Source organism: Rhipicephalus microplus, chromosome X (genome assembly GCF_043290135.1).
Source record: "Rhipicephalus microplus isolate Deutch F79 chromosome X, USDA_Rmic, whole genome shotgun sequence".
Taxonomy (NCBI): domain Eukaryota; kingdom Metazoa; phylum Arthropoda; class Arachnida; order Ixodida; family Ixodidae; genus Rhipicephalus; species Rhipicephalus microplus.
This window is the reverse complement of record NC_134710.1, coordinates 140,824,939-140,851,970: the sequence shown is the minus strand read 5'-3', so window position 1 is coordinate 140,851,970 and position 27,032 is coordinate 140,824,939. Positions and strand designations below refer to the sequence as shown.

Here is a 27,032-nt window from a genome sequence, read left to right as displayed (position 1 = left end):
CGTAAAATTTTCTCAGTCGGATTCAGTTGAACTCAGACTCACGAAAAGTTTTCTCAGTCATACTCACACTCACATAACATATCCTCAGTCAAACTCACTCGAACTCAGACTCACGTAAAATTCTCTCAATGGGACTCACTCGTACTCAGCCTCACGTAAAATTTCCTCAGTCGGAATCAGTCAGACTCAGACTCACGTGAAATTTTCTCAGTTGGACACACTCGCACTCAGACTCACGTACAAGTTTCTCAGTCGGGCTCAGACTCACATATAATTTCCTCAGTCGGACTCACTTGGACCCAGACTCACGTAAACATTTCTCAGTCGGAATCAGTTGGACTCAGGCTCACGTAATAATTTCTCAGTCAGAATCAGTCAGACTCAGACTCAAGTAAAATATCCTCAGTCGGACTCAGTCAGACTATGTCGGACTCAGACTTACGTAAAATTTTCTCAGTCAGACTAAGTTGGACTCAGAATCACGTATAATTGCCTCAGTCGGACTCAGTCGGGCTCAGACTCACGTAAAATTTTCTCAGTCGGACTCACTAGGACTCAGACTCACATAAAATTTTCTCATTCAGACTCAGTTGTACTGAGACTCACGTAAAGGCCCTTACGTGCCAATTATGACTGACATGTCATGTGCAGCATGATTTACATGACGTCGTCTTGAGGTGCTTGGCCGCTTATTAAAGTCTTTCTTGGGGACCTTCGACGGAAAAATTTTGGTCTGTCTGTCTGTCTGCCTGTCTGTCTTTGCATTTGTCTGTTTGTCCGCCCTAACGATACCTCAAACGGCATCAAACGGCCAAGTCCATCCGCAGCACCCACCAACATTGCTCAAGGTTTAGCGTTCATAGTTGTGCAATTGTCAATTAAAAACGCAAATATTGCGCATATCTGAGGCGCCATAACAACATGTCTATATGTTGTAAGTCAGCCTTTATACTAGAAAAGGCACACACAAGTAACTCTAAGGACTGTAGCGTTTAACGCGCAGCGCTGGCAGTGCAACGTGATGCTCAAAAAGGTGTTTACAACGCTTTGCTACGACGGCACGGTGGTGGCACCTGCCCGTCGCTTTGCATTCTACACCTTATCACCTCCGAGACTGGCGCGCATCTTTCTCCGCGGTCACGCACGCCTTCGTTTTCAAAGATAACTGCCAGATGGCGCTCGTGTCTAACGTGCCTAGATGCACTTGTTCGCCTCCATTACATGCTCGAGGTACTCTAACGCAGCGCCTTCAGAATACCATTTACCAATTTTCTTGCGCAGAAGATCAAATAAACGTTTTCTTCACTCTCTCCAGACGCAAGACTATCGTCTTTCGACGACATTTACAGTGTAACATGTAGATTCGGGTCAATTTTTTCAGTTTATTGTACACCAAAATCAGTGCGACGAGACACTCCTGTATGACAAACACAAATGGCAGGGGCTAACATAAAAATCATGACATTCATGACAGGCATGTCGTATATGATTCGACATGCTGAGACCCATTTTCAGTTTATCTTCATTATGCTTGACTGAAGTAGTACAATTGTAATTGTCATTTATGTATATGCCCAAATATGGAAACAGGCCTGTGTGTGTATTTGTGTTTTTTTTTTCATTTGTGGCAGTTGTCCGTTGTTTTGTCTGTTGTACTCGTGGTGCCAGGAGCCTAATCAGGCATGCATAAACCCGCCTTTCGCTCCAGCATCAAGACAATGCAAGCCTCATGTATTGTCAAAGCTGCTAATAAAAACGAAACTTCAATCTTCTAACTTCAACCATACATGCAACGTTCATGGTTTGTTTCGCTGCATGATTCGTTTCATGGTTCGTTTCGCTCTGCGTGAGGTAAATGTATAACGAACATGAGTGATAGGTAGTGACATGAAAATCATCACGTGCATGTCTAATACCACATGACTTGCATTGCACGCTTATTATGCGTTCGTGGCTATTTTGCTAGCTTTATGCGTACCAAATTTGGGGTTGCGTCCTGTGACTGCATGAGGTACATAATTGACGGAAGGTAACATAAAAAAATCATGGCATGCATATTATATATGACATGACACACAGGCAATGCTCATGGTACGCTCGCGGCCGTTTCGCTATAGCTTGACACGAATCAGATTTGGTATTGCGTGATGTAGTATGCTCCTCGAATAGTACAGCTAGACTTCCCTCACTAGATAAGGTTCTAGCGTTAAACGTTGCCAAGTTCAGGTTCAGGGTGTTCAGGATGTTCAGGTTCAGGGTGTTCAGGGTGTTCAGGTTCAGGGTGTTCAGGGTGTTAAATGGGATATAATAGGGCTCAGTGAGGTCAGAAGGACAGATGAGGCCTATACTGTGCTACAGAATGGGCACGTCCTTTGCTATCGGGGCTTGGCAGACAGAAGGGAACTGGGAGTGGGGTTCCTAATTCACAGAAACATAGCTGGTAACATAGAAGAATACTATAGCTATAATGAAAGGGTGGTAGGTATTGTAATTAAACTGAATAAAAGATACAAGATGAAGGTAGTACAGGCTTACGCGCCTACATCCAGCCATGATGACGCTTCAGTTGAAAGCTTCTATGAAGACGTGGAATTGGCAATGAGTAAGGTAAAAACACAGTATACTATAGTGATGGGCGACTTTAATGCAAAGTTAGGGAAGAAGCAGGCTGGAGACCAGGCAGTAGGAGATTATGGCATCGGCACTAGAAACGCCAGAGGAGAGCTACTAGTCGAATTCGCAGAACGCAATAATTTGCGGATTTTGAATACCTTCTACCGAAAACGAGAAAACCGCAAATGGACATGGAGGAGCCCTAATGGCGAAAATAAGAACGAAATAGACTTTATAATGACTGCACACCCAGGAATCGTGCAGGATGTGGAAGTGGTTGGCAAAGTACGATGCAGTGACCATAGAATGGTACGGTCTCGAATTCGCCTAGACTTGAAGAAGGAACGACAAAAACTGATACGCAAGAAGCCAATCAATGAGCTAGCACTGAGAGGGAAAGTACAGGAATTAAGAGTGTCGCTGCAGAACAGGTACTCGGCTCTTAGTGAGGAAACCAACCTTAGCGTAGATACAATGAATGATAATCTGACGAGTATCATTACGGAGTGTGCAGTGGAAGTTGGAGGCAGGGTAGTTAGACAGGACACTGGCAAGCTTTCCCAGGAAACGAAGAACCTAATTAAAAAGCGTCAAATCATGAAAGTGTCAAGTACAACAGACAAAATAGAACTGGCAGAGCTTTCGAAGTTCATTAATAGACGTAAAGTATGCGATGTAAGAAGGTATAACATGGAGAGAATTGAACACGCTCTGAAAAACGGAAGAAGCGTCAAAGCAGTGAAGAGGAAACTTGGGATAGGCAAAAGTCGGATGTATGCACTAAGGGACAAAGAAGGCAAAATAACTACCAATATGGATAGGATAGTTAAAATAGCGGAGGAGTTTTACAGAGATCTGTACAGTAGCCGAGACAACCACGACCTTAATACTATAAGAACTAGCAGTAACCCAGATGACACCCCACCAGTAATGATAGAAGAAGTCAGAAAAGCTTTGGAGAGCATGCAAAGAGGCAAAGCTGCTGGTGAGGATCAGGTAACATCAGATCTGCTGAAAGATGGAGGACAGATTGTGTTAGAAAAACTAGCCACCCTGTTTACGAGGTGTCTCCTGACGGGAAGGGTACCAGAGTCTTGGAAGAACGCTAACATCATCTTAATACATAAGAAAGGAGATGACAAGGACTTGAAGAATTACAGGCCGATCAGCTTGCTCTCTGTAGTATACAAGCTATTTACAAAGGTAATTGCTAACAGAGTAAAGAAAACATTAGAATTCAATCAACCAAAGGAACAAGCAGGATTTCGAACAGGCTACTCAACAATTGACCACATTCATACTATCAATCAGGTAATAGAGAAATGCTCAGAGTATAACCAACCGCTATACATAGCCTTCATAGATTACGAGAAGGCGTTTGATTCAGTAGAAATATCAGCCGTCATGCAGACACTGCGGAATCAGGGCGTAGATGAAGTATATATAAACATTCTGGAAGAAATCTACAGGGGATCAACTGCTACCATAGTGCTTCATAAAGAAAGCAACAGAATACCAATCAAGAAGGGTGTAAGGCAGGGGGACACAATCTCCCCAATGCTATTTACCGCATGCTTACAGGAGGTTTTCAGAAGCCTAGAATGGGAACAGTTAGGGATAAGAGTTAATGGAAAATACCTTAGTAACCTGCGCTTCGCCGATGACATTGCATTGCTGAGTAACTCAGGGGACGAATTGCAACTCATGATTACGGAGTTAGACAAGGAGAGCAGAAAGGTGGGTCTTAAAATTAATCTGCAGAAAACGAAAGTAATGTACAACCACCTCGGAAAGGAGCAGCTCTTCGAGATAGGTAATAGTGCACTTGAAGTTGTAAAAGACTATGTCGACTTAGGGCAGGTAATAACCGCTGACCCTAACCACGAGATTGAAGTAACTAGAAGAATAAGAATGGGGTGGAGCACATTCGGCAAGCACTCTCAAATTATGACAGGTAGATTGCCACTGTCCCTCAAGAGGAAGGTATATAACAGCTGTATCTTGCCGGTAGTTAGCTACGGAGCAGAAACCTGGAGACTTACAAAGGGGGTTCAGCTTAAATTGAGGACGACACAGCGAACAATGGAAAGAAAAATGGTAGGTGTAACCTTAAGAGACAAGAAGAGAGCAGAGTGGATTAGGGGACAAACGGGGGTTAAGGATATCATAGTTGAAATAAAGAAGAGGAAATGGACATGGGCCGGGCATGTAGCGCGTAGACAGGATAACCGCTGGTCATTAAGGGTAACTAACTGGATTCCCAGAGAAGGGAAGCGGGTTAGGGGGAGACAGAAGGTTAGGTGGGCAGATGAGATTAAGAAGTTTGCGGGTATAAATTGGCAGCAGCAAGCACAGGACCGGGTTAACTGGCGGAACATGGGAGAGGCCTTTGTCCTGCAGTGGACGTAGTCAGGCTGATGATGATGATGATGATGATGATGATGATGATGACGACGTAGTATGTGACAAATATAAATGAAAGGTGCATATAACATGAAAATCTTGACATGCATTTTGCAACATGATTTAGATGCCAAACTCACGGTGCGCTCGCGACCGGTTCACTGGCTCGATATACACTAAAATTGGCCTTGTGCTACGTTACTGCATGAGGAAAGTAAAATGCCAGGTGTTATCATAAAAAAATTACGGCATATCCACGGAATGAAACATGACGAGTGGAGTGAAGCGTCCATCTGTCCATACGTACGTGCGCCCGTTCGTGCGTCCGTTTGTGCGTCTGTTCGTGCGTCCGTCTGTGCGTCCGTCTGTGCATGCATCCATTCGCCCGTTCGTTCGTCCGTCCATCTAGTGAGCATTTCATCATCATATATTCATCATATACAAGTACTGCCATCCAGGGGACAATGCAAGGACTAAACGAGAGTATGTACAGTCGACCACAAAAGTTTGCGTACCACAGAGCGCGTGCCAAACTAAAGTTACTGTATATGCTACTTTTAAGTATATACAGCATATACCAGCTTATACAGCATATACCTGAAGGTAGCATATAGAGTAACTCTATGCCAAACTGCCTGTCCGCGCCACCTAGCGGTGCGCCATCTACCGTCGACGAAGGTCGGGGCCTCAAACGGGTCTTTTTCTTACTAACTGGCCTTTCAGTTTTCTACTGCCGCGTGGCGCATTGTTAGTTCGCGTTTTTCACGTGAGGCGTTCATCTGCAGTATGACCATCACATTACTGTTTTTATAGGAGGATCATAACTATCATGGTGCTGCTCAAACAGTGTTCCGTTGGTTAGTTGTAACTTTGTGATAAAGATTGCGACCGATAACCTAAAGCGCGTCGCGTTGAAAAGCGAAAGGTGAAAACAATTTGTACCCAGTAAGAAAAGAGACAGGCCATCAATTAGGGGAGGGATGCTTTCGGGGTGCTGCGGTGCCGTCGACCACCGCTGACATAGCAGAAATGTCGCGAATAGGCTCTCGACTATGCGCTCACGTGGTCCATAAGCTTTTGTAGTCGACTGCACCATATTTCTGCTGTCAGTGCTTTGTTAACACTGAGAGCGTGGTAACGACGCCGTCCTACGTTTTTCGTAGCATGTGGACATGCGGACATGTGCCCCAGGGCACATGTGCCCCGACGCACAAGCTACGCTACAAGGAGCTTCGCCCCTAAAATAATCACTGGAATGCCATGTACAACATGGTTTACATGTCACACTCATGGTGTGCTTCCGGGCATTTCGTTGACTGGTTGTATGACAAAATTGGTATGGTTTGACGTGAGTGTTTAAAGTACAAAAATAACAGGTCCTCCGTTGCATATAATAGAATACACGTTTCATTAGCATGGTATGTGCCAGATACATACATGAGTGTATGCCCTATAGGTGCTATATAATGAACTAAATGTCACGACATGACTGACTTCATTTGCCTCAACGACAAACAAGGCGATGAATACAGTTCTTTGCTAGGTGCTTCGCTTAACATTGATTCCCACAGCACGTCGGATTTGCCAGATTTTTTTAAAACAATTTTCACCAGTACGTATATAGGGAACACTTATGAACACAAACGGAGCCATTTTTATATGAGGATTTGGTGGCGCAAATGTGCGTACGTTGCATGGACACTGTCTTCACATGCGTGCATTACAGGATGGGTAAGAATTTTATTGACGCACAAAGTTCTCAAAGATTTCAAGGATACTGCAGAGTTGAGTTTGCCTGGCAAAACACTGAACCAAAGCACTTTCATGAACCTATGATTTTGGCTTAGATGCCACAGCGCAGGCTATAAGGGTCGTGGTGTAATACTTCACCAGTGGTGAAAGACTTCTTTTTTTTTTGTTTCTTTTTTTCATCCACTATGAAGGCTCAAATTACCGTGCGCGTACATTCTGCATCAATTGAAGCAACGTCTTATGCCTTTCCTATTAGCGACAATTATATATATATATATATATATATATATATATATATATATATATATATATATATATATATATATATATATATATATATATATATATATATATATATATATATATATATATGTGTGTGTGTGTGTGTGTGTGTGTGTGTGTGTGTGTGTGTGTGTGTGTGTGTGTGTGTGTGCGCGTACACAAGCAAAAACATTTATTTGTCGTTTCGACCGGGTACCAGTCGTACCATGCGGGCCCCGGTCTAGACATTGAATAAATGTTTTCTTTTTTTCGTGCATTCCCCTGCACTTCGTCACTATAGCAAAGGCATAGACGAACTCTTTCTATATTTTTTGTTTCTTTTCGATACATTGCTTATAATCACGCATAGCAACGGTGGGGTGTACGGGGCGGAGAAGGAAGCGCAACGGAGCAAACTCAGGAAACGTTTCGAGAAGAGGTACCTGCTTGTTAATTTTCTGGGACCTGTCTTTTCCTTATGACGCCTCCATTTTCTCGTTTTTATGTGCACGACTCTAGAAGGACTGAGACGTCTAGATTGAATCGACTCCTGCGAATGAGCGGACTTCCCTGAGAAGATGGTGGCTCTGGCACAATTCCTTCCCTCAGCAAAAGGTGCAAACAAAACGTAATGGACAGGCTATATGCGCCGGCCTCACTTCGCGCGAGAAAAAGAGGCATAGCGTCTCCTCTATGCAGCGGCGCTTCTCTTACACGGCACCGTCGCTCTTTTGTCCCGCCCAGCGGAGAATCACTTTCCCAGACCTGTAGTTAGAGGCCCGCCCACTTGAGCGAGAACCGCTTCCACTTTCAGTTTCGCGGTGGTCACGGCGAACCTCCTTTCCTACTTTGGTTAACACGAGCACCGTATTTCAATTACGCTTAGGCCACGCGGAAAGTCCAGGAAGAGGGAGGGAGCCTTTATGTTTCTGGATGTGAAAGTCAGTTATTTATTATAACGGTATTTTCTGCGTGTTATGACGCCAATTTTGAGAGAATGCGTGTGTTAGAGCGCTTCGTAACCTGGCCTCCCTTCGGACCTGCACGGTCCTGGCCAGTCTTGTTTTTAAAAGAAGCTGCGCCGCACTTGTCTGTCGACTTGTTACTTTTTCGTATCCTTGTCCTCTCTCTCTCTCCCTTCTTCCTTTCCTGTAACACTTAAATGAACTGGAGCTTATAACCGAGCCGTACCCCAACTTACCCACCCATCTTAACCCTTTCCACCTTGCCGTATTCCATTTTTTTTTTTTTTCGTGGCTTTAGCTCCCGTTTCTCTGTGAGTGCACTACATGCAAGCCCCTCAAAACAGCCCATGCCTTCTCGTTCCCTTTTTTTCATTTGATGTCAGCTACTCAAGCCTTTTCGAAAGATAATGGCTTTGGAAATCGATATTATTTGTTAAGGCTAAATCGCGTCTTCCTCAATTAACTCCTGCCTGTCTTTCTTTTTTTCCTTTTGCTAAACTACAGACGCAATATGCTTATTAACGACAAAATGAGGAATTGAAGCATCGCTGTTCCTTTGAATTCTGGCAATGCGTTATCAGGGTGACAAAGTGACTGCCCTTTGCAATAATATCCGTTGCCTGCTTACGCTGTACAGGTACGCGTGCGCGTGGTTGCTTAGTAGGAGGAACTGAGGTCCACCCCCACCCCCCTCTCTCTCTTTTCAGCATTTCCTGTTCGTTGAATACGAAAAGAAGCAATATTCGCAATGGATTCAAAATTGGAAATGAAGCGATGACATGTTTCCCACAACGACCGGCCTTTGGTTTGCGGCTTTCAAAGAGAAAGAGCGAAAAAAAAAAACAGTTCTCGGAATGCAACGTCGGGAGTTCTCGGTGGGCATTATTGCAAAAAGCCTGCGTCACAACAACCTCGCACATTTAAGAACGACTAAACAGGATAGACTGAGTGCTGCAAACTAAGCTCTTCCCTTGGCTGACAAGAGGAGGGGTTTTTGCCGGCTCCTTGTGTGCACGACTGTATGTGTAGACAAAACTTGGAAATATGGCCTACTGCATGCTTCGAAGGAAGAGCTAATTCACGTGAGAGACTCGCTTATACCAGCTGCTATAGAGTAGTCCGCTGTAATGGCACACGTGAATGTTTCTCGAGTTGGTGTGACTGTTGTTAACTGTCAACCGAACCTGTATTTCAATCATCTGTTCGTTCGTGACAAGCAATGGTGTTTATATTCGATGCGGTGTTTTTAATGCGTTATAAAATGCGGTTGTGCGCATTCCTTCACTGGTACAATCGGGCGCTCAGTTAAAACACTGCTTGTAATCGTTCTACAGCCCCATTCCTCGAGTTAATCGGCTGCTATACGAGCAACACTTAAATACGGAAGAAGGTTGCTGTTTTGGTACGGTGTCCGTGATGAGGTGTGTATCTTGGTTCACTGCAGAAACGTTGCTGAACTTACGGATGCCAAGACTCCGTAGCTGGTGGATCACCGGGGCTTTTTACTCTCTGTCGTTGCCGTCCTTTCTATGGTTTTACCCGTCCTTACATACGTTGAACTGGTGGAGCTTCCGCGGAGAATGTGAGAGTGGCAAATGGAACCATTCACGACGCGCGAAAGCGCATGCGCCACTCAGAGCGTGAGCGCAGATACCTCAGCAACCCAGTTATTTCAGAAACGAAGTGGCGGCTCCCATTAATAACACGCCTACAGAGGCGGGTTCCGCCTTTTCTCTAAACCGCAATGGTGACCTCAACGCGCGGGCACGAGGAGACGGCCACGTTTAATGCTTTTACGCTGAGGTGGCGTACACGTTGTTTGAACGATTGCCCGCGTCGCTTCCTCGAAGCCACATATACTCTCCGCCTATCGCGATTTCACGCGTCGGTGGGAACCGAGGAGGCGCTGGACATTCATCGCCGAAGGGCGAGAGCACCTATTAGCCTGTATTCCCGATGTTCTCATTCGACAAGTGAGATGTTATCGGCGTGCCTCGCTTCTTTTCTTTCTGCTTTTTAATATGCCTTTCTTGAAGCACTCGCCCGATGGCTTACTCGTCACCCACACGAAACTTCCGCAGCGCAATCGCGAAAGAGCGTGCTAAACGGAGAGCGACTGCCTTCGGACGGCCATTGTGGTGGAGAAATGAACGTTTCCACAGAACGCGCGATTAGAATCCTGGTCCACGGAAGCGTGTATACCTGAAGTGGACACCACGCGCGTGCCTGGCAACAGTTGCACGAAGGGCATACATGCTGTCGCAGAGGCAGAGTCGGGCGCTTTGTGAGCGAATGAGGCCTGCTATGGCGAAGGAAAGGGCACAACTCACGTTCCGGTAAACGACAGTGGCAAAAAGGCAGAGTGGGACTATTCGAACGGCCCTTCGTATCAGTTGAAAGCGCCTGTTGCATGTTTAACACTGGAGATGTCTAAGACGACTGTTAGTCTGCGCAAGAATGAAAATAAAGCTGTCGTTGTTGTTGTTGTTGTTGTTGTTGTTGTTGTTGTTGTTGTTGTTGTTGTTGTTGTTGTTGATGATAATGATGATGATGACGATGATGATGATGAAGATGATGATGATCCTTGTTATTCTGGCGCACACCTACAAAGAGGGATAATAAAGCTGTCAGCATAATGAACCTGCACACGCTCTCGTCAACCTCTTCTGCATCTTCATCTTCTCCATCTTCTGCTTCGCTATCAGAATACGTGTGCCAATTTTTTCCGATGTGAGGTATGCAATAACTGTTATGGGCAAGAGAACGGGCACAGAGAGAAAGTGAAATAAAAAGAAGGAGACTATCAGCGAGAAAGATGGGGAAGAAAGACAGAAAAATACAGAGAAAGGAATACATAGAAAAAAAATACAGATAATCACAGAAGGAGATACAGAAAAAAAAAGATATAAAGAAAGATTTTAAGAGAGAAAGAGAGTGTGTCAGTGGCGTAACCAGAAATTTGTTTCGAGATAGTGGCCACCAGCTTGATGGGACCTGGCGTCCAGGCAGGTAAGTGTGGTCAAGTGTCATTTCGTGCTCTTGTAATGAGCATGTGACCTGGCCAGTGGTAGAAGAGGAAGAAGAAGAGGCAGAAGAAACGAGAGAGAAGAACAATAAAAAATAAAACAAATAAAGGAAGGGGAAGATCAGACATTGAAGCCAAGTTGGAAAAAAGAACACGAAGAAGAAGACGTTGAAGACGGAGCACGAGAGGCGACGTGGCGGGTGGACAAGACGACGAAGAGGGGGCTTGCAACGGCAAGAGGCAGACGAAAAGCTTATCACACCCTGTCTTGACAGCTTCTCCAGAATATAAGCATCTTTTATTTCCCTGGCGCAGTGATCTCTGGGGCTCGAGAAGAATGGAAGTTGATAACCAAATTTGGCTGCCGCGTTACGTCCCTCCATTTTATCTGCATAGAGCTGGCTAAGCGATTTCCCATATGTGTCTCTTCTGGAATGAGGAGGAAACCATTAGTCATTACTTTCTCTTATCGCTGGTTAACGTCATTGAGGAAAAAATTCATCGCACCACCTCTTCAAAATCTGAGTCTGCAAATATCAGAATTAGGTGTTCTTTCTTTCGGCGCCTATCTGGGCTGAAGTCACAGGGATGTTTTCTTCGCTATTGACGAATTTATCAATCAGTCTAAAAATATTCAGCTTAATTCTCAATCTTTCAAATATCTCACCAATAATGATTCGAACCTAAATTCACTATATTAGTTCTAATTTATATTTGTAGTATACTAAAAGAAATACTGAAAAAATTCACCCACTACTTGGCCAATTCCCTGCATTGGGTATGAGCCATCAGAAAAGAAGAAGAAGAGGAGGCAAGCAAATCCCGCAGCGTGGGTGTGCGCCACATCTTCAAGGAACTTGACTAAACTTGACAGTGTCCGAATAATTAATTTTTCTTCATCGAGATTTGAAATTCCTTTTCCCCATTACACTAACCACTGGTTTAATGGCCAATCCTGAGTGGTGCGTACGCGCTACTGCATACAGGTACAAGCAAGCAAGCAAGCGGCACAGAGTTCGATGGAAGTCCACCAGCCGAGCTAATGGCAAGGTGCCTTCTCAGCAGCGCCCTGTGAGCTGTGGCGTGCGACCAGGAGGGGAGCTATAGGCCGAGCGACGTCATCCTTGTGAGGACGCGAAAGATGTCCTGCGACTTCGCTCCGTAGAGTGTACATCACAAAGACGATTGGTACAGCCGCTGCGGGGACCCGACGCCGCGGTCACGTGATACTGCAGGGACCCGATGGTGTAGCTCACGGCCATGCACCCATAGCGCGACGGACTTCATTGACGCGACGAGCATCTATGACTCGACTCCGGAGCCGCCACCACGCCAGTTCTTGCACCTGTACTTTAAATACCTTTCTAAGTTGTGTGCGTAGTGTGCAAGGCACCGTTACAGCTTAGTGTTCATGTATTCTGATACTTGGCGTTTTTCTCATAATTGTTTGTTTTTCTTATAAATATTTTCTAAGCTTCTTTCGTTCTTGTGTCGCGCTTAACATCTAGAGACCATGACAGCCCTGTATCCCATAAAAGGGGAAAAAATTCGGGAAAGGGGGGGTGGGCACTGGCCCAGGGAGCGGCCCCCTGGCTACGCCATTGGAGGAAGAGAGAAAGAAAAGGAAGAAAAAAACAAAGTAAAAGAGGACAGGCCACCCAACTCCGCACTTCCGTCGGGCTTGGCTCCACTAGTACGAAGCTACCTTACTTTTTTGTACCCAAGAGTGTGCCTGTTCACTTAATAATAATAATAATAACAATAATAATAATAATAATAATAATAATAATAATAATAATAATAATAATAATAATAATAATAATAATAATAATAATAATAATAATAATAATTCTTATTATTATTATTATTATTATTATTATTATTATTATTATTATTATTATTATTATTATTATTATTATTATTATTATTATTATTATTATTATTATTATTATTATTATTATTATTATTGATAATATATAATTAGTCTAAAGTGCCCTGGAACAACTTTGAGATTTCGTGCAGGCGCTCGCAAAATAAAACAATACAAATAAACAATAACAACCATAAATAAAACAATACAAATAAGAATAAACAATACAATACACTCTTCAGAAAAAAGAAATAAAGAGAGAATATACACAGAAAAACTATGGACATCTCCCTGAACAGAACCCTGATCGAATGCGAAGCAGCAGCGGTGCGCACGCCGTTGACCTGGTTGAAACGGGAGTCGATGCGGGTGTTGGGAAAAACGGTTTGAAGCTAAACTCGGTGTAGCGTTTACTCGAGTAAATGTTTGTTTGAAACGCAAAGACACGGGAGGTGGGACGAGTTGAAGACGCTTCTGCTCGGCTTCCATGGCTCGCGTCTCGTCGGTGTCACCCGCGCGCCGTTTATATTCTCGAACGCGATAGGTGTTCTTGACTCGCACCTCATTGGTGTCGCTGGTCTTCGACTACCGACGCTTGCGTACGGCTTCCTTGGCTCGCGCCTAGGCGGAGTTTACGTCGCCATTCGAGAACCCGATCGGCTTCGCCAACCCTCGCAACACTGGCGACAGCCGGGAAAGGTACGCGCACACCAGCGGGAAGCATGCCACGACGGCGTCCGGCCCGTCGGCGCTATCGAGCGGCAAGCGGCGGCGCGTGGTCCATTGTCAGTGCGGCGAATTCTCGAGGAGCACGCAGCGCGCGCACCCGCCAGCTCGTGGCTCCTCCTCGCTGTCAGATGGAGAGAGGTGGCGCGGGTGAGATGACGCTTACGTGAGGAGTGGGCTCGAGCGTTGCGAGCCGTGGAGAGGGTGAAGCAAGATATAGTTGACATACGACGAGCACGCGGCAGGTGAGGGAGAGAGACGTCACCGCACACTGCTAGAAGGACGTGAGTGACTTGGCACCGCCCCAACACCTGCAGCGAAGGGAGCGGTGCGGACGAAGGGACAGCGTTACACAGGCTGCTCAAAGAGCTGTTTCGCATCTATAAAAAAAATCAGCGCAAAATGGGAAGAATAAAAAGTGAAGACGAGAATCATAGAAAGAAAGTGAAAAATAAAGAGGAATATACACAACTATATAAAAGCCTTCCTGATAGACGGAAAGGGAAGAATCTGTACAGTGAAAAACTTTGTTGAGACAGTGCAGAGCTTAGATAAAAATAATGACAGTGGACTGTCAAAAATGCCAGGCCTGTGTGCCAACCGGTTCTTGGCCGATCCCCCTTTGTGGGCGAGTGCCACCAATGCAAGATCATCATCATCATCATCATGAAGGCGCAGCACAGTCACACTACGGCCTTTCAGAGCCTTCTCTAAACACTGAGTAAATGGTAGAAGCACACACTTGCTGGGCACCCACTACGCCATAAATATTCATGATTGCTGCATAGTAGGTCGGCATTCAGTATTCATTCTTCGGAGAAGCGTGGTATCCACTAAAAACTTGTAACGAACTTTGTGTTGCATTCAGAGGCTGACGACGATGAAGAATGACACCTGAAGTGGGTGCGTGCCACAGTTAGTAGGTGATGAAGAACAAGCTTTTGTAATGTGTTGGAGCATCAGACGACCCACTCGTCACGCGATTCACGTTGTGTGACACTTGGTTGTTCCTTTTCTGTTGTAAAACGCTTTATTACTCATATTAACGCAATTCCTTTCCCGACATCAAGCCTACCTGAAGCAAATTTGCAACCTTGTCCCATTTCTTCATTTTGACTTTCTCTTCTCGACACGAGGTGGCGCATCGTCGCGTAAAAGCCGTCCAGATGTGTTCCGATTCTTGGACAGCATGGGCCCGATGCTGTCTTCTAAGCAGTCTGCGTAGACTGCCTACGTGCTGTCTAAGAATACACAGCCTATGTGTATATGAAATATTTTCGAACTTGCTATGCACTCACTGCGTGACTTTAAGGGTGCAGTATCGTGGGTGCCTTTTGTAGCTGATGACTAGCTTTAAGCGTTGAAGTCCTTATGGAAATCCCAACTTCTAACGCTCTATGGCAATCTACGCTTGTACCACGCATTATTACGGCACTATTTCATGCTGCATTGTGAAGCATGTATGCAGAACGTGTGTGTTTGGTAAAGCATGAGTGTTCCTTTCACTGCATTTCCAAGCAGAGGATGTTAATTTCACTGTATTCACAAGTAGCGCTTATTGTCCCTGTGATTGTATACTTGTTTGCTTCAATTTGTCTTTATTGAGCAAATCCTTTGATCGATACCATGAAAGAAAAAAGAGAAATGTGGCTGTGTGGTTGAACACCAGCTTGGTAAGCAAACTACCCTAGCTTGAATTCTAAACAGACCCAAAATTGTATTGTTTGTTTTATTTGCATCTTTCCAAATTTTTTGGTCATGCGAAGATGGCTGATCTTTAGGTCACGCAAAGATGATAATTTCTCACTCACATCCAATGACGCCGACGCCGACGCCGGTGTTTCTGTGAAACGATCTCGATCATGCCCGTTGTTTTTAAAACGTTCAAATGATAAAACAGTAAAATGCGTACCATTTGATAAAACCACTCAATTGTTGACCAATCCCCCACAGTGGGTATGTGCCACGAGCAATAGGTGAACAAGAAAAATTGGCGATATTGTTCCATCGTTAGCGGCAATATTTAGTGAGCTGAAGAAGTGCTCTCGAAGAAAAGTCCGAAAAGGATTACAAATGCTCAGCCAGTGTTTAGCACAGTTTAATTAACGCGAGCGATACAATGGCGAAGAACTGCCTTTCCCAACTGAAGCAACAAAGTGAGTGCCGAGAATCTAATAAACGAAGGCCTATTTACTTTCAGCATATCGTGCGCAACACAACATGCCCACAGAATACAATGAGGCGAAGGCTTGCATTGTCTGTCGTATTTCACTCTGTGATTGTGTTCTGTTCTGCGTTAAACGCATAACTGTATTATCAACATGCCTAAAAGTACACTATTACGAGAATTATTGACAAAGCAAACGGCGGGGATGGAAGTGTGGCAGCTTGGGCTATAGTTGGTATGGCATGACGATAGTTATAGCGCGAGAACAAAACGACGACACAGAGACAGAAGGACACAAAAGACACATGTCGTGTCTTTCATGTCCTTCTTGTCTCTGTGTCGTCGTTTTGTTCTCGCGCTATAACTATCATCATGCGGGGATGGAATCGATACCAAGCTGCCACACTTACACCCGAAAAAAACTTCCTACGGACAAATGCAGGCTTCTATTTTTGCAACTATGCAATGACAACTAGTTCTAATTTGATATATGTTAGGAAGGATGTAAGTCAGGCCAGGGTCGGCAGCGGTGCCAATATATGGCACATGAGAACAGTTTTTGGACAAGCACGTCTTCGATGGAATCAATCACATCGAACAAGCTGTTGAGAACCCGTAGTGAAATTGCGTGGTGAAGTGGATATTTCAATCTATATATATATTTAACAAAACACACAGTCTCAATGGCTAACGCTTACGAGGGAAAAGGCGAAAGCCACGCTCTCACGAGACACGCGTTAAATTACTTCGGCATTGTAATGCAGTTGACGGCACTGTTGCGATACAGTCAAGTGCAAGAGCTCCACGGAGTGTTCAAATTCCTACGGCAGCGGCCCACCTTTGACCAAACGACTATTCTCTGTTATGATGTCATAATGACGTCACACGACGGTGTCGATGATGAGGTGACGCCATGACATTGTGGGGCATAATTTTGGCACCATCTGTGTTGTCAGCCCCGGACGCCGGATTTTCTTACCTATGGGGCATACGTCTTGCTCCTTAATAAAGCTTTAGTCAGTTCAATCTTCCCTTATTTAAATATGAGCTTTTTTTAGAGAAAACGACATATCGATTTTAGAAGAGCTCTTATTGGCAAATAGTTATAATTTTGATGACAATGGCAAACCTTCAAAGCTCAACTATTTCATGAACATGCAATATTTAAAAAAAAATTCATGATCTGGTAACTGCAGAAACGTATAACTTGTAAGTTTGATACTGTACTTATTACTGATTGTAAACAAATATTTGTTTAAACATTATGTTACCTAAATTTACATGGGCTTGTGTGATGAGACGTTACTTGCTTCTGCGTGGCATTACACTTAAAGTTTACGCATGAAAACCATGTTATGACTACAGCGAACTCCTCTTCCTTTTACGAAAGTGACTTGCATAAATTCCCGAAGCTCTTAGACCCACTTTGCTCGGTGGTTCAGACGCATGATGCACTTCTGCCGCCATGCGTCTACGCTGCAGCACGCAAGCGATAACTTGTACCAGTAACGCACAACCGTACACATCAGTAGCCAGCAACCAAAAGCCAAGTTTACTCGCACTTTATTCATTGAGTAACATAAAAATTACAAGAGTGGTCATGCGGGCCAAAAAGCGGCTGAGCTACGCAGCTTCACGCCAGCCGTAAGATGAATAACACATCACGCACTGCTTTCAGGAAACACGCGTACTAGTTATTCACTACAGTACCTTTTATAGTGCATTGTACGTGTTTTTGCGTATGTGATAGTGGTGATAGTGGCCTGAATCTGTATTTATCGTCTGCGATTGTACGGTGCGATATTGTTGGGCTGGGATCAAGCATGAACCAGATGCGAGAGAAGTGCACATGGCGTCGACACGACGGCAACGTTGTCACGCTCCGTGTTCATGAGCATCTATACGGCAATGAAGAAGTACGGGCAGCAGCAGACGCCATAAAATATGTGTGATAATGTGCCCGGCGTGCGTTGAGGTCCTCGCTTGTTTTCTTTATTTATTCACAGAGTTCCTGCAACGCCGTATGTGGCATTACTGCAGGGGGGTATACATACAAATTCCAATATGCACGGTTGCTAGCATTTCTGCGATAGTGCACTTTAAGCATTCTGGAAAATAAAGCAACATATGATAATTACAGCACCCAATCAAAGATAATTTAGTACCATATGACACATGGCAAACAAGTACTAAAAGTGAATAGGCATGTCACAGTGTCACAATGATGAAAAAAGAAAGCGCTGTTGTCACTCAAGATTACGACATCTTCGGGAAGTTCACTCCAGTCTCTAATTGTTTTTAAAAAGGAGTTGGCGAAAGTTGTGGTTTTGAATGCGTATCCTCGTATTTTATGTGTGTGTTGGCATCTTGTGTAACAATATGTTGGTGCTAGTAAGTATTCTGACTTCTCAATTCCTGTTAGCTTGTAGTATGCAGAAGTTCAAGTCTAAGTTTCCGTCTTCTATAGATTGTACAGTTTCCCGGCCTAATGTGGCCTTTATTTCTAATATGCTAGAAAATGGGTCGTAATTTTTCTGATGAAACAAGCTGCCTGGTTCAGAATTGTTCCTATTTTTTGTGCAAGATACTTTCAAGCCGGGTTCCAGATAACACAAGCACATTGAAGTATAGACCTTACATGCAGGAAGTATCCAGCTTTCTTTTTTCTTTTTTGTTACACAACGAAAGTTTCTGTGAATAAAAAAAACAGTGTTCTACTAGCCTTTAAGATCATTTGGTCTATGTGTCTGTTGGAATGGAATAATTCTGTTAAATAGATTCCTAAATATTTACATTCAGACACTTTTTAATTGCCTTTTCATCAATACTGAATGTGTTCTGAAGTTATAAAATGTTTTTTTGCAAACCTGACGTTGTTGCACTTTGAGATATGTTAGCACATGTTCCACGTGGAGCACCAACGTGCTACTGTGTCTAAGCCATCTTGAAACAATTCAGTGTCTGTGACTGAAGTGATGTGACGGTAGATGACGCAGTCATCTGCGAATAATTTTATGCTTGCTTTTATGTTATCTGCTATATCATTTATGTACACCAAGTAACAGCGGACCTAGAACGCTACCTTGTGGCAAACCTGAAGTCACGTTTACATATGAAGACATTTCGGCATTTAAATAACACACATGTTTACGACAACTCTAGTAATTACGGAGCCATCTTTGCAGCTTGGCATGAATATTTATTTAAGCAAGTTTAATTTCAAGCGGATTATGGGAGACCGTATCAAATGCTTTGCGAAAATCTAGAAACAATGCATTGACAGCGTTGTTATGATGAAGCGCAATCAATATTCGTGCTTAAATTCAGTTAGTTGGGTCACGCATGAACGACCCTGGCGAAATCCATGTCGGGAGTGATTGAAAACAAATGAGTAGATTCGAGATATTTGAACAATGCGCTGTAAATAACGTGTACTAACAATTTGCAACAGGCTGAAATCAAGGATATGGGACGATAATTTTGTACTTGTTTTTTGCTTCCTGCCTTGTGCACAGGAACCACATTTGCTGTTTCCCGATCCCCTGCAACCACGCGGTGTCTAGAAACAACTTGTACATTATGCTTAAATATTGTGGAATGATAACGTGACACTTTTCTGAAGTACATGAAATGATATACCGTCAGGTCCCGTAGCCTTAGAGGTGTCAAAAGTACGCAGCAGACCATGCAAACCTGTGTAGTTGATTTCTATTTCCATCATTTCATTACCAATATTTTCAGAAGAGAATGTTAGTGAGTGTTCAGTCCTTTTTGAAAACACTGACATAAAGTAGGCGTTAAATGCTTCAGCCTTCTTCAAGTCATCCGTTAGAAATTTTTCCTCAGTTAAAAGGTCAGGAATAGCTGTGTCATATTTTCTGTTGTTCTTGACGTACTTCCAAATAAATTTTGGATTGCGCTTCAGGTCTGTGTTTAGCTTGTCAAAGAAGACGAATTTTGCCTGTTTCAGTGTTAACTTAAGCTTTTTGTTTACACTTTTGAGCTTTGTTTCATTTACTGCTGTTCAGCTTTTAAAGAACTTTTTGTGGGCATTAGCTGCTTTTCTGGCAAGGTTACGAATCTCATAGTTGAACCAGGGTTTGTGTCTCTTTCTGCATCTTAGACACTTCTGAGGTACGTTCATATTCACCAGCTCTTTAATCTTGTCACGGAAAATTTTCCCCAATTCATTCATGTCACATAACTCCAATATGCACGAAAAAGTGGTAAAACACAAGACCGCAGCGGTTCAGTAATGGCATCAAAGTCTCCTTCGTCGTACATGAAAACTCTACCAGGAGATTTCTTACACGCACGTATCATATATGATACCTGCGTGTTATGAAACGTTTCTATAGAAACGTTTTATTCTACAATAACAGAACTATGATCACTAATTCCTGGACGTACATTTGGTGAAGAATAAAGTTTTCATCACTGCTTAGTAAAATACCTAGTACTGCGTTGAACTATGTTGGTTCGTTCACATATTGCTGTAATCAATAGACGCGCGTGAGTTTTGAAAAGGCAGAACAATTCAGAGTTTTCTGTGGGGTTACACAGTCGGAATCCCACTTCATATCAGGCAGATTGAGATCCCTCCCCCTTATCACGCATTCAGATATTTGCGATAGCATGTCGGAAAGCTGAAGTAATGCTTCACTGCTGTGGTCTGCAGGACGGTAAAACTATCTAAAAACGACGCTGTTTCTATGGGGAAATTGGACGCGGCATCATATACTGATTCAGTTTCATCATGAAAAACAACTTCTCCACTGGTAGGGCTACTTGAAAAAAGAAACACACTACCACCATGCCTGTTCCCATTTTTACGGTACCCTGTAAAAACTGTTTCGCCTGCCTCTCAGCTTGGCTGCTGCTATAGGTACGAACGCAATCATTACTTTAGGTGCGTATTGCATTTCTCATTGAAGCCTTCACCTAGCATTTCCGGCATTTTGCATTTTGGCGCAGAGATAGTTTTTTTTTTTTTTGTGCTCTTCACTTCGCGTTCTTTTATCGTGGATTGCTTCACACGAAAGATAACTGTTTGTAATGCTTCGCAGCACGTTTGCAAGAAACTTCTTTATTGGCTCAAGAAATTGAGCCACCGCTCGCGTTATTAGGTTTTCTTTGTGGCGCTACATCTATTCGAATTCACTGCATGAGTGAGATTTTGTGAAACGTGCAGTTATGCTCATCATTGTTATCTGTGCCGTTCGCAAATTGCTTGAATCTCTAACGAGTGCAGTAAGAGAGAAGTGGACTATCTAAAAACATGTTTTCTAGCTAAATCTAGGACGTAATTTTTGAGTAAACACTTCCTCCTCGTTGACGGCTTGCATAACACCTAAAATTGCGTTGTTTTTGCTGCGGCAAGTGATTGTGATTGTTTTTCGCGAAAAGGCGAAGTAAAGTGTGTAGAAGAAAATTAGTGCGAAGGTGAGGAAGAAAACGTAGCCAACTTTTTCTTTTCTTTTTTCGATTTATGCCAGAGTCAAGTGCTGAGGCAACTATACTGCCGCATCGTGTTGTGCACTGTATGTGTAGTTGTGTGCGTTCATTTCAGTTTCGCTCTGCTGTGGTTCTTCTTATATTGTTGTCTATATGTTTATTTCTTGTGTGTAATTTATAATGATGGTATGGCAGCTGTATATTCACGTCTCGCAGTGCATTGAAGCTCTCATTGTGCCAGCGTTTATCAAACATTAACAAAGTGGGCATGCGCTTACCAAGCATGTCACTTGAAAATTAAAGGGTTCGCTCCTCCAACGATTCTCATGTTTTAATTGAAATGTGTTCATAGATGCACATTGGCATGGTGTGCTGGCCTTTTTAGCGCTTCGGCTTACACGAAGCTCATCGATGCATGCAAACGACGTGTTACAAAATTAAAGTGTGGCCTCAGAGATGAGCACGCACGTAGAAGTGGTCTCGGAGGCTGTATAATCTTTTTGGTCACTACAAAATGGCCTTCGAGACAGTCTTTTCTGCGCTCTGCCATCTCTGAGACTGCGAAGTTTGCTCACAGTCGTTCGGTGCGCTGTGAACCCAAATCAGCCGAAAGACCCTAAGGAAGTATCCCCCCTTAACATTCTGTATTACTCTATATGCTTGCAGCAAACTCTGGCGCCCACGTTCGCCATCTGCTGACGCCTACCGAAGACTCCAGTTCACACCTGAGCGGTTCCTCGGTATGGGTTTCTACACAAATTATGTAAAAAGCGTAGTTTATTCCTTTCTTCTTGGTAAAACAGAGGAGAGGTCGAGAAAACAGCAATAATGGAAATTCCGAAACTTTCAGCTGACCAGATGGCAGCGTTTACTTCACCCAACGATTCAGTATCTATGTATCAAAACGCTTTATAATGTTACTACAACGTTTTTCATTAGATAACAGAGAGGTATACGTTCACTACCTTGATAAAATTGCAGTCAGGATTGAAACCATCTCTGTGGCAATGTCCCTAAACAGATGCACCAATGTTTAGCGCAGCTTTCACTGTCATACTAATTCCTATCTTCCAAAACAAAAGAATTCGAAGTCTTTTTTTTTTTGCCTCTCACGGCCTTTTGTTTTCTTTATTTGTCCACTTCTCGCCTAGATTGCACTGTGTGGGGCAATTGATGTCTGTGGCAATGGGTTTTCCGCTACTTTTCGTTCTATCTTTCATGACCGATATAGTTTGATCTTGTGGAAGAAGAAAAAAACGCCGTGGCACTCACGTTACACGTGCTCTTTTAGGTCACGGGGTGCACACGGATAGAACGGCAACCTACGGCTCGAGGCATCAGGCTCGGCTTCCTAGTTGCGGCAACCGTTATTCACTCCAGTCGAGGTCTACCCCTCGGCTTTGCCCGTTCGATCAGGGGGATGGAAGCAAAGGCCGAAGACGACGGGGAAGTGAATGAAGGAAGCACCACCACACGACACACGGGAAGCAAGGCCTCAGAGGGCGGTGCTTCAGCCGGTCCCAGTGCAGGGCCCACCACCGCAAACCAGGTGAACCGCCCATACGCACTTAGAGGCAGGAAACCTGATGTGGAACCGCAGAATGAAGGCCATCCTGACTTCAGGGCCAGTTCATCAAACGCCGAGCAGACACAGGTGAAATTCAAGATTCCGCCACCGAAACGAAACACAACCGGCCGGCGCAGAAAGGCTGGTGCTAAAGACAAAGGGACCTTTGACATGATTCCTGTGCATTCTCCGGTGTCACCAAAGGCAGACCGTGCACCCGCGCCAGCTTGTCATCTAACTCGAGAGAAAGTTCACCCGGAGCCGCTCCCGAAACCAGCTGCTGCCGACACCAAAGCAGCGGGACGTTTCCCCAGGCCGAAAACCGGCGCGGAGCCGAAAACCGGCGCAGAGGAGCTGCGTGACGAAACTGCGGCCCCTGCAGAGAAGCCCAGTGGCCTTGGAGGAACGGCGGCCTCTGCAAGCTCTGGCCGCAAGACAAAAAGGATCTTGCGTCGAGACACGTTCGGGGCGTCTTTCTACTTGCCTCCAGGCGATGGGTTCCAGGTCCCAAAGAGCAGTGACAAGCAAGCCCAGCCGTGAGGACTCATTCACTTTTTTGAATAAAGACATCGTCTCTCGAGTGGTGCAGAACAAGTGTTCAATTACTAAAAAATGGGTTCATTTTAGGCAAACGTTCTTGTTGTTCACGTTCACCTATTGCTCGTGGCGCATACCCACTTGTTGGCTGCACACCAAGTGCGAGCTCACCTCTCGTGACCATATTTCGTTGTCTTCTTTCTTCTATATTATTCGCATAGATTGTCATTCTTTTTGTCAACATGTTCTAACAGTCTAGGAGTGTGGTGATCGATTCCTTCCTTACTCCTTTTCAAAATTAACGATTTCCTTTTATATTAACCAGCTGTTTCATGGCCATCCTCCGGGGGGGGGGGGTGAGCCAAAGGAATAAGCAAGCGAGAGGAGTTCTCGTTGAGGTGCCAATAAATAAATTTTTGATCACCAATAGATTTGATTTTCTTGGTAGCTCCATGAAGTGCCCGTAATAAGTATCCACGTTTTTTAAGCCTTTTATTCAGACCTAAACAGGTTGTCCTCGCGGCTTAATTGTCGCCACATCTTGGCCAACATAAATTGAAGCTAGAAGAAATATTTTCCTGTAGGCAATATTTATAGCAATGGTGAAGGAATCTGTGTAGTTTACGTTGTTGGCACACATTGATAGTAAAACACAATGTCCAAACACCAAAAAAACAAACACACAGCGATCTTTCTCGCACTCTTCTTTGGTGTTTTTGCGCTGTTTTTTCAACTTCGAATTTCAAGAAGCCGCCCGCGAGCTATGTTACCTGCACAACCGGTCCACTAGTGCCCTTTTAGACACAACCTACTTCTTTTCGCTCCCTGTGATTAATAGGGGTTGAAATTTGAGCTCATTTTTTTTTCAGACAGTATATTAAAGAAAAGACACAATCATATGACGCAGAGTACGATGAATGTTGTTAGAAGTAACTGTAATGTAAATGTGAATAAGGATGCAAGAAACAAGTTGCCGCTGGCAGGGACCGAACCCTTGACCTTCGAATAACGCGTCCGATCCTAACTAGATGACGCAAGGCCTCTCTGGTGCGCAAAATGGCTTTGGGTGCTTCTTATCAGAAGATAAACAACAATTAGAAGCCAGTAACGATCAAGGTGTAGGGTAATTTAGAAACTGACAACTGGGAAAGTGGAACAGTTTCGTTGCCGTCACACAAAATTCCGGCCATAAAGTGCCACAGTTTTTGGGATCGTCTGGAGCAGGTATCTTAAGCACGCGGCCACGGACACTTCGCTGGTGGCCCGCTCGTGAACCAGAGACAAGCTGTAGAAACATTCATAAATGGTATTCACGTCATTTTCTCCCCTGATTCGACTAATATCGCTTTGTTCGGGTAAGCTACAGAGACAGGACTGATACCAAACAAACCTTTTATTAGTGGTTATGTGACAACTATGTGTCAAAATATCGCCGTCAGTCAATAGTTTTTATATCAGAAATGTAATGATTGCGCAGAGCAGTGTCAACATCTTTCTAGAAACCGGACGAGAACCACATATCAGACATGAAAAAGAATGGCCTATTCATGTTTACTTTTTGAAGTGCTGTAAAGCATAAGATGTTTTTTTTACTGCGTATTTCATATTTCGAAGTTTAGTAATGGTTGTAGAACTTGGGAACCTTTTGCGAAGTTCTTACTTCATACCTTGCCGAAAGCGAAGTGTCTGCAGACCTTGGCGTGAGACCTCAAAACACAATAATTGGTTGTACTGATCATGAATTATATGCATGGACAGCTGCATACACGACACTGCGTGTATTTCAGTTCTCGCTATTCGCAAATATAGGTTAGCTCCTTTCGGAATTGAATTCCTATAGAAAACACTCGCCAGCATTGCTAAAAGACGGGTGAGTCTACGTTAGGTCGATTTCTCCAGAGAACACAAAAAATCTAAAGATGCCAAACGCTGAATACTCGTGTTCAATGCCACGTTTCGCAATTTCGAAGGAAACTTTACGATTCCAAACTCTGATTTAAAGAGAATATTGATCAGGCAATGGCGGCAAGTTATGCATTTAAAACAAATAGCTTCACACTGTAACATAGCTGTATCGCCGAAGAAGGCTATATAGGACTTCGAAATACGCGTCTCGTTATTTAGGTGAAATTAGACAGAGTTTACCGCTTGCGTAATAACGGGGGTTAAGGGAATAGCGTTGCCGTGTAGCAAACGCTCGTTCCGGACGGCGTCTTATAGTTAAGCGGGATAGCGTTTACGTGGTTGCAGTGTACTAGAATATACTGCGTAGTGGGGTTCAGGAGAGGCCCGCATCTTGCGGTCGCTTGAAGCAGCGAGTGTTGACAGGTTGCGCAGGTGAGCGTGGGCTGTAAGCAAACTTAATATGTCTGGTACGGGGTAGCTGTAGATATGGGCGATTAGAAGCCACAGATGTTTCGCTCAAAGAAATACCGAGGGAAGGATTTAAGGGGAGAGCAAACTTTCCACTGTTTGTTCCAAAATTACTGCAGTGCTATATGCAAATGCATGCGCGTAAAGAAGGCACACAGCGAACAGATAACGCTTAGTTTGATCCAATGCAGTTGTGCGCAAAAAAGGCCCACATCGATCGGATAACATCTTCATCAAAACCTGCGATCCAAGAACGTGCTCTTAGGAAAGAAAGAAGTCTCAGTAATGCCTATAATAAACCTCGTGATTTTATCTGAAAAGCTTCCAGCGGCTCTCGAACAATGGCGCCCCTGCTCATAATCTGAATGTTGTTCAGCTCACACTTGTGTGAATTGCAATGGGCCGGCAAATATGCCTTCACTTTTGACAGCTCGTGTGGCCGCGCACACACCTTCTCGTCTGGCCGGCTGACGTCTTGCCGCAGAATATCGGGAATTCGTCGACAACACCGTTGGCACGTTTTGTGCATGACTTTACGTACTTGTTGCCGCAGCTGCTTTTTTTGTTCCCATTGTTTCGTATACGTGAGCAACGCTGAGATAGCTTCCGGGAAAAGGAAATAAAAAAAGAAACAATTGGCACGCCGTGCCTGCTTGCAACCTTTCTTGAGGTTGTGTGAAAGCCAGTGCATGTGCGGTGCCACCTCAGCTCTCGCCGTTCTGCTCTCAACCCCAGTTCACATTTGCAATTCTGGAGGAGCGACTGGGTGGCAGCGTTGAGGGAAACTACCCAAGGTCAACCGATCCCATTGGATTTGAAAACCCTTTTTGCGTGAACGGGACCACGAGCTGTCACTAAAGGGCGAACATCCACCAACCCACTGCGATTCACACAATCGTGAGTCATATCTGATTGAAATTCACATTCTGAGATCCACTGCTTGAACTATCGGAAGTTTTACAGCGAAATTTGCTATGAGATCGGAACACGGGTCACGCGCGGCGGTCCAGTTGTCCGTCGCCGCCGCTATTCGTAACCAGTATCGAAAGAAAAGGGAAAAAAACTTGGAAAATAAAAAAACACCAATGGCACAACGGGATTTGAACCCAGGTATGCTATATGTATACGTGCCACCCCAGTATCCTACCACTGAGCCACAGAACCATAGCCTCAGGCCGGCTTCATGTCGGGAAAAGAATAGCGTTAATATGAGTAGTAAAGCGTGTTAGAACGTCATAGAAACAAGCAAGCGTCACGCATAGCGTGTTGAGTGGGCCATCCTCTACCATCTATTAGAAAACTTGTTCTTCATCACCTAT

General features: G+C 44.2%; 1 protein-coding gene across 1 annotated transcript in view; it reads left to right on the top strand.

Moving 5' to 3' along the window:
- Positions 1-23,397, top strand: part of LOC142776995 (uncharacterized) — a 34,585-nt gene extending 11,188 nt beyond the window's left edge. Inside the window, exons 2-3 of the mRNA XM_075881299.1 lie at positions 21,903-21,976; positions 22,528-23,397. Coding sequence (XP_075737414.1) covers positions 22,657-23,343 — 687 coding nt within the window. The 5' untranslated portion in view covers positions 21,903-21,976; positions 22,528-22,656 and the 3' untranslated portion in view covers positions 23,344-23,397. The remainder of the gene's footprint in view (positions 1-21,902; positions 21,977-22,527) is intronic.
- The last annotated feature ends 3,635 nt before the right edge of the window (positions 23,398-27,032 follow it).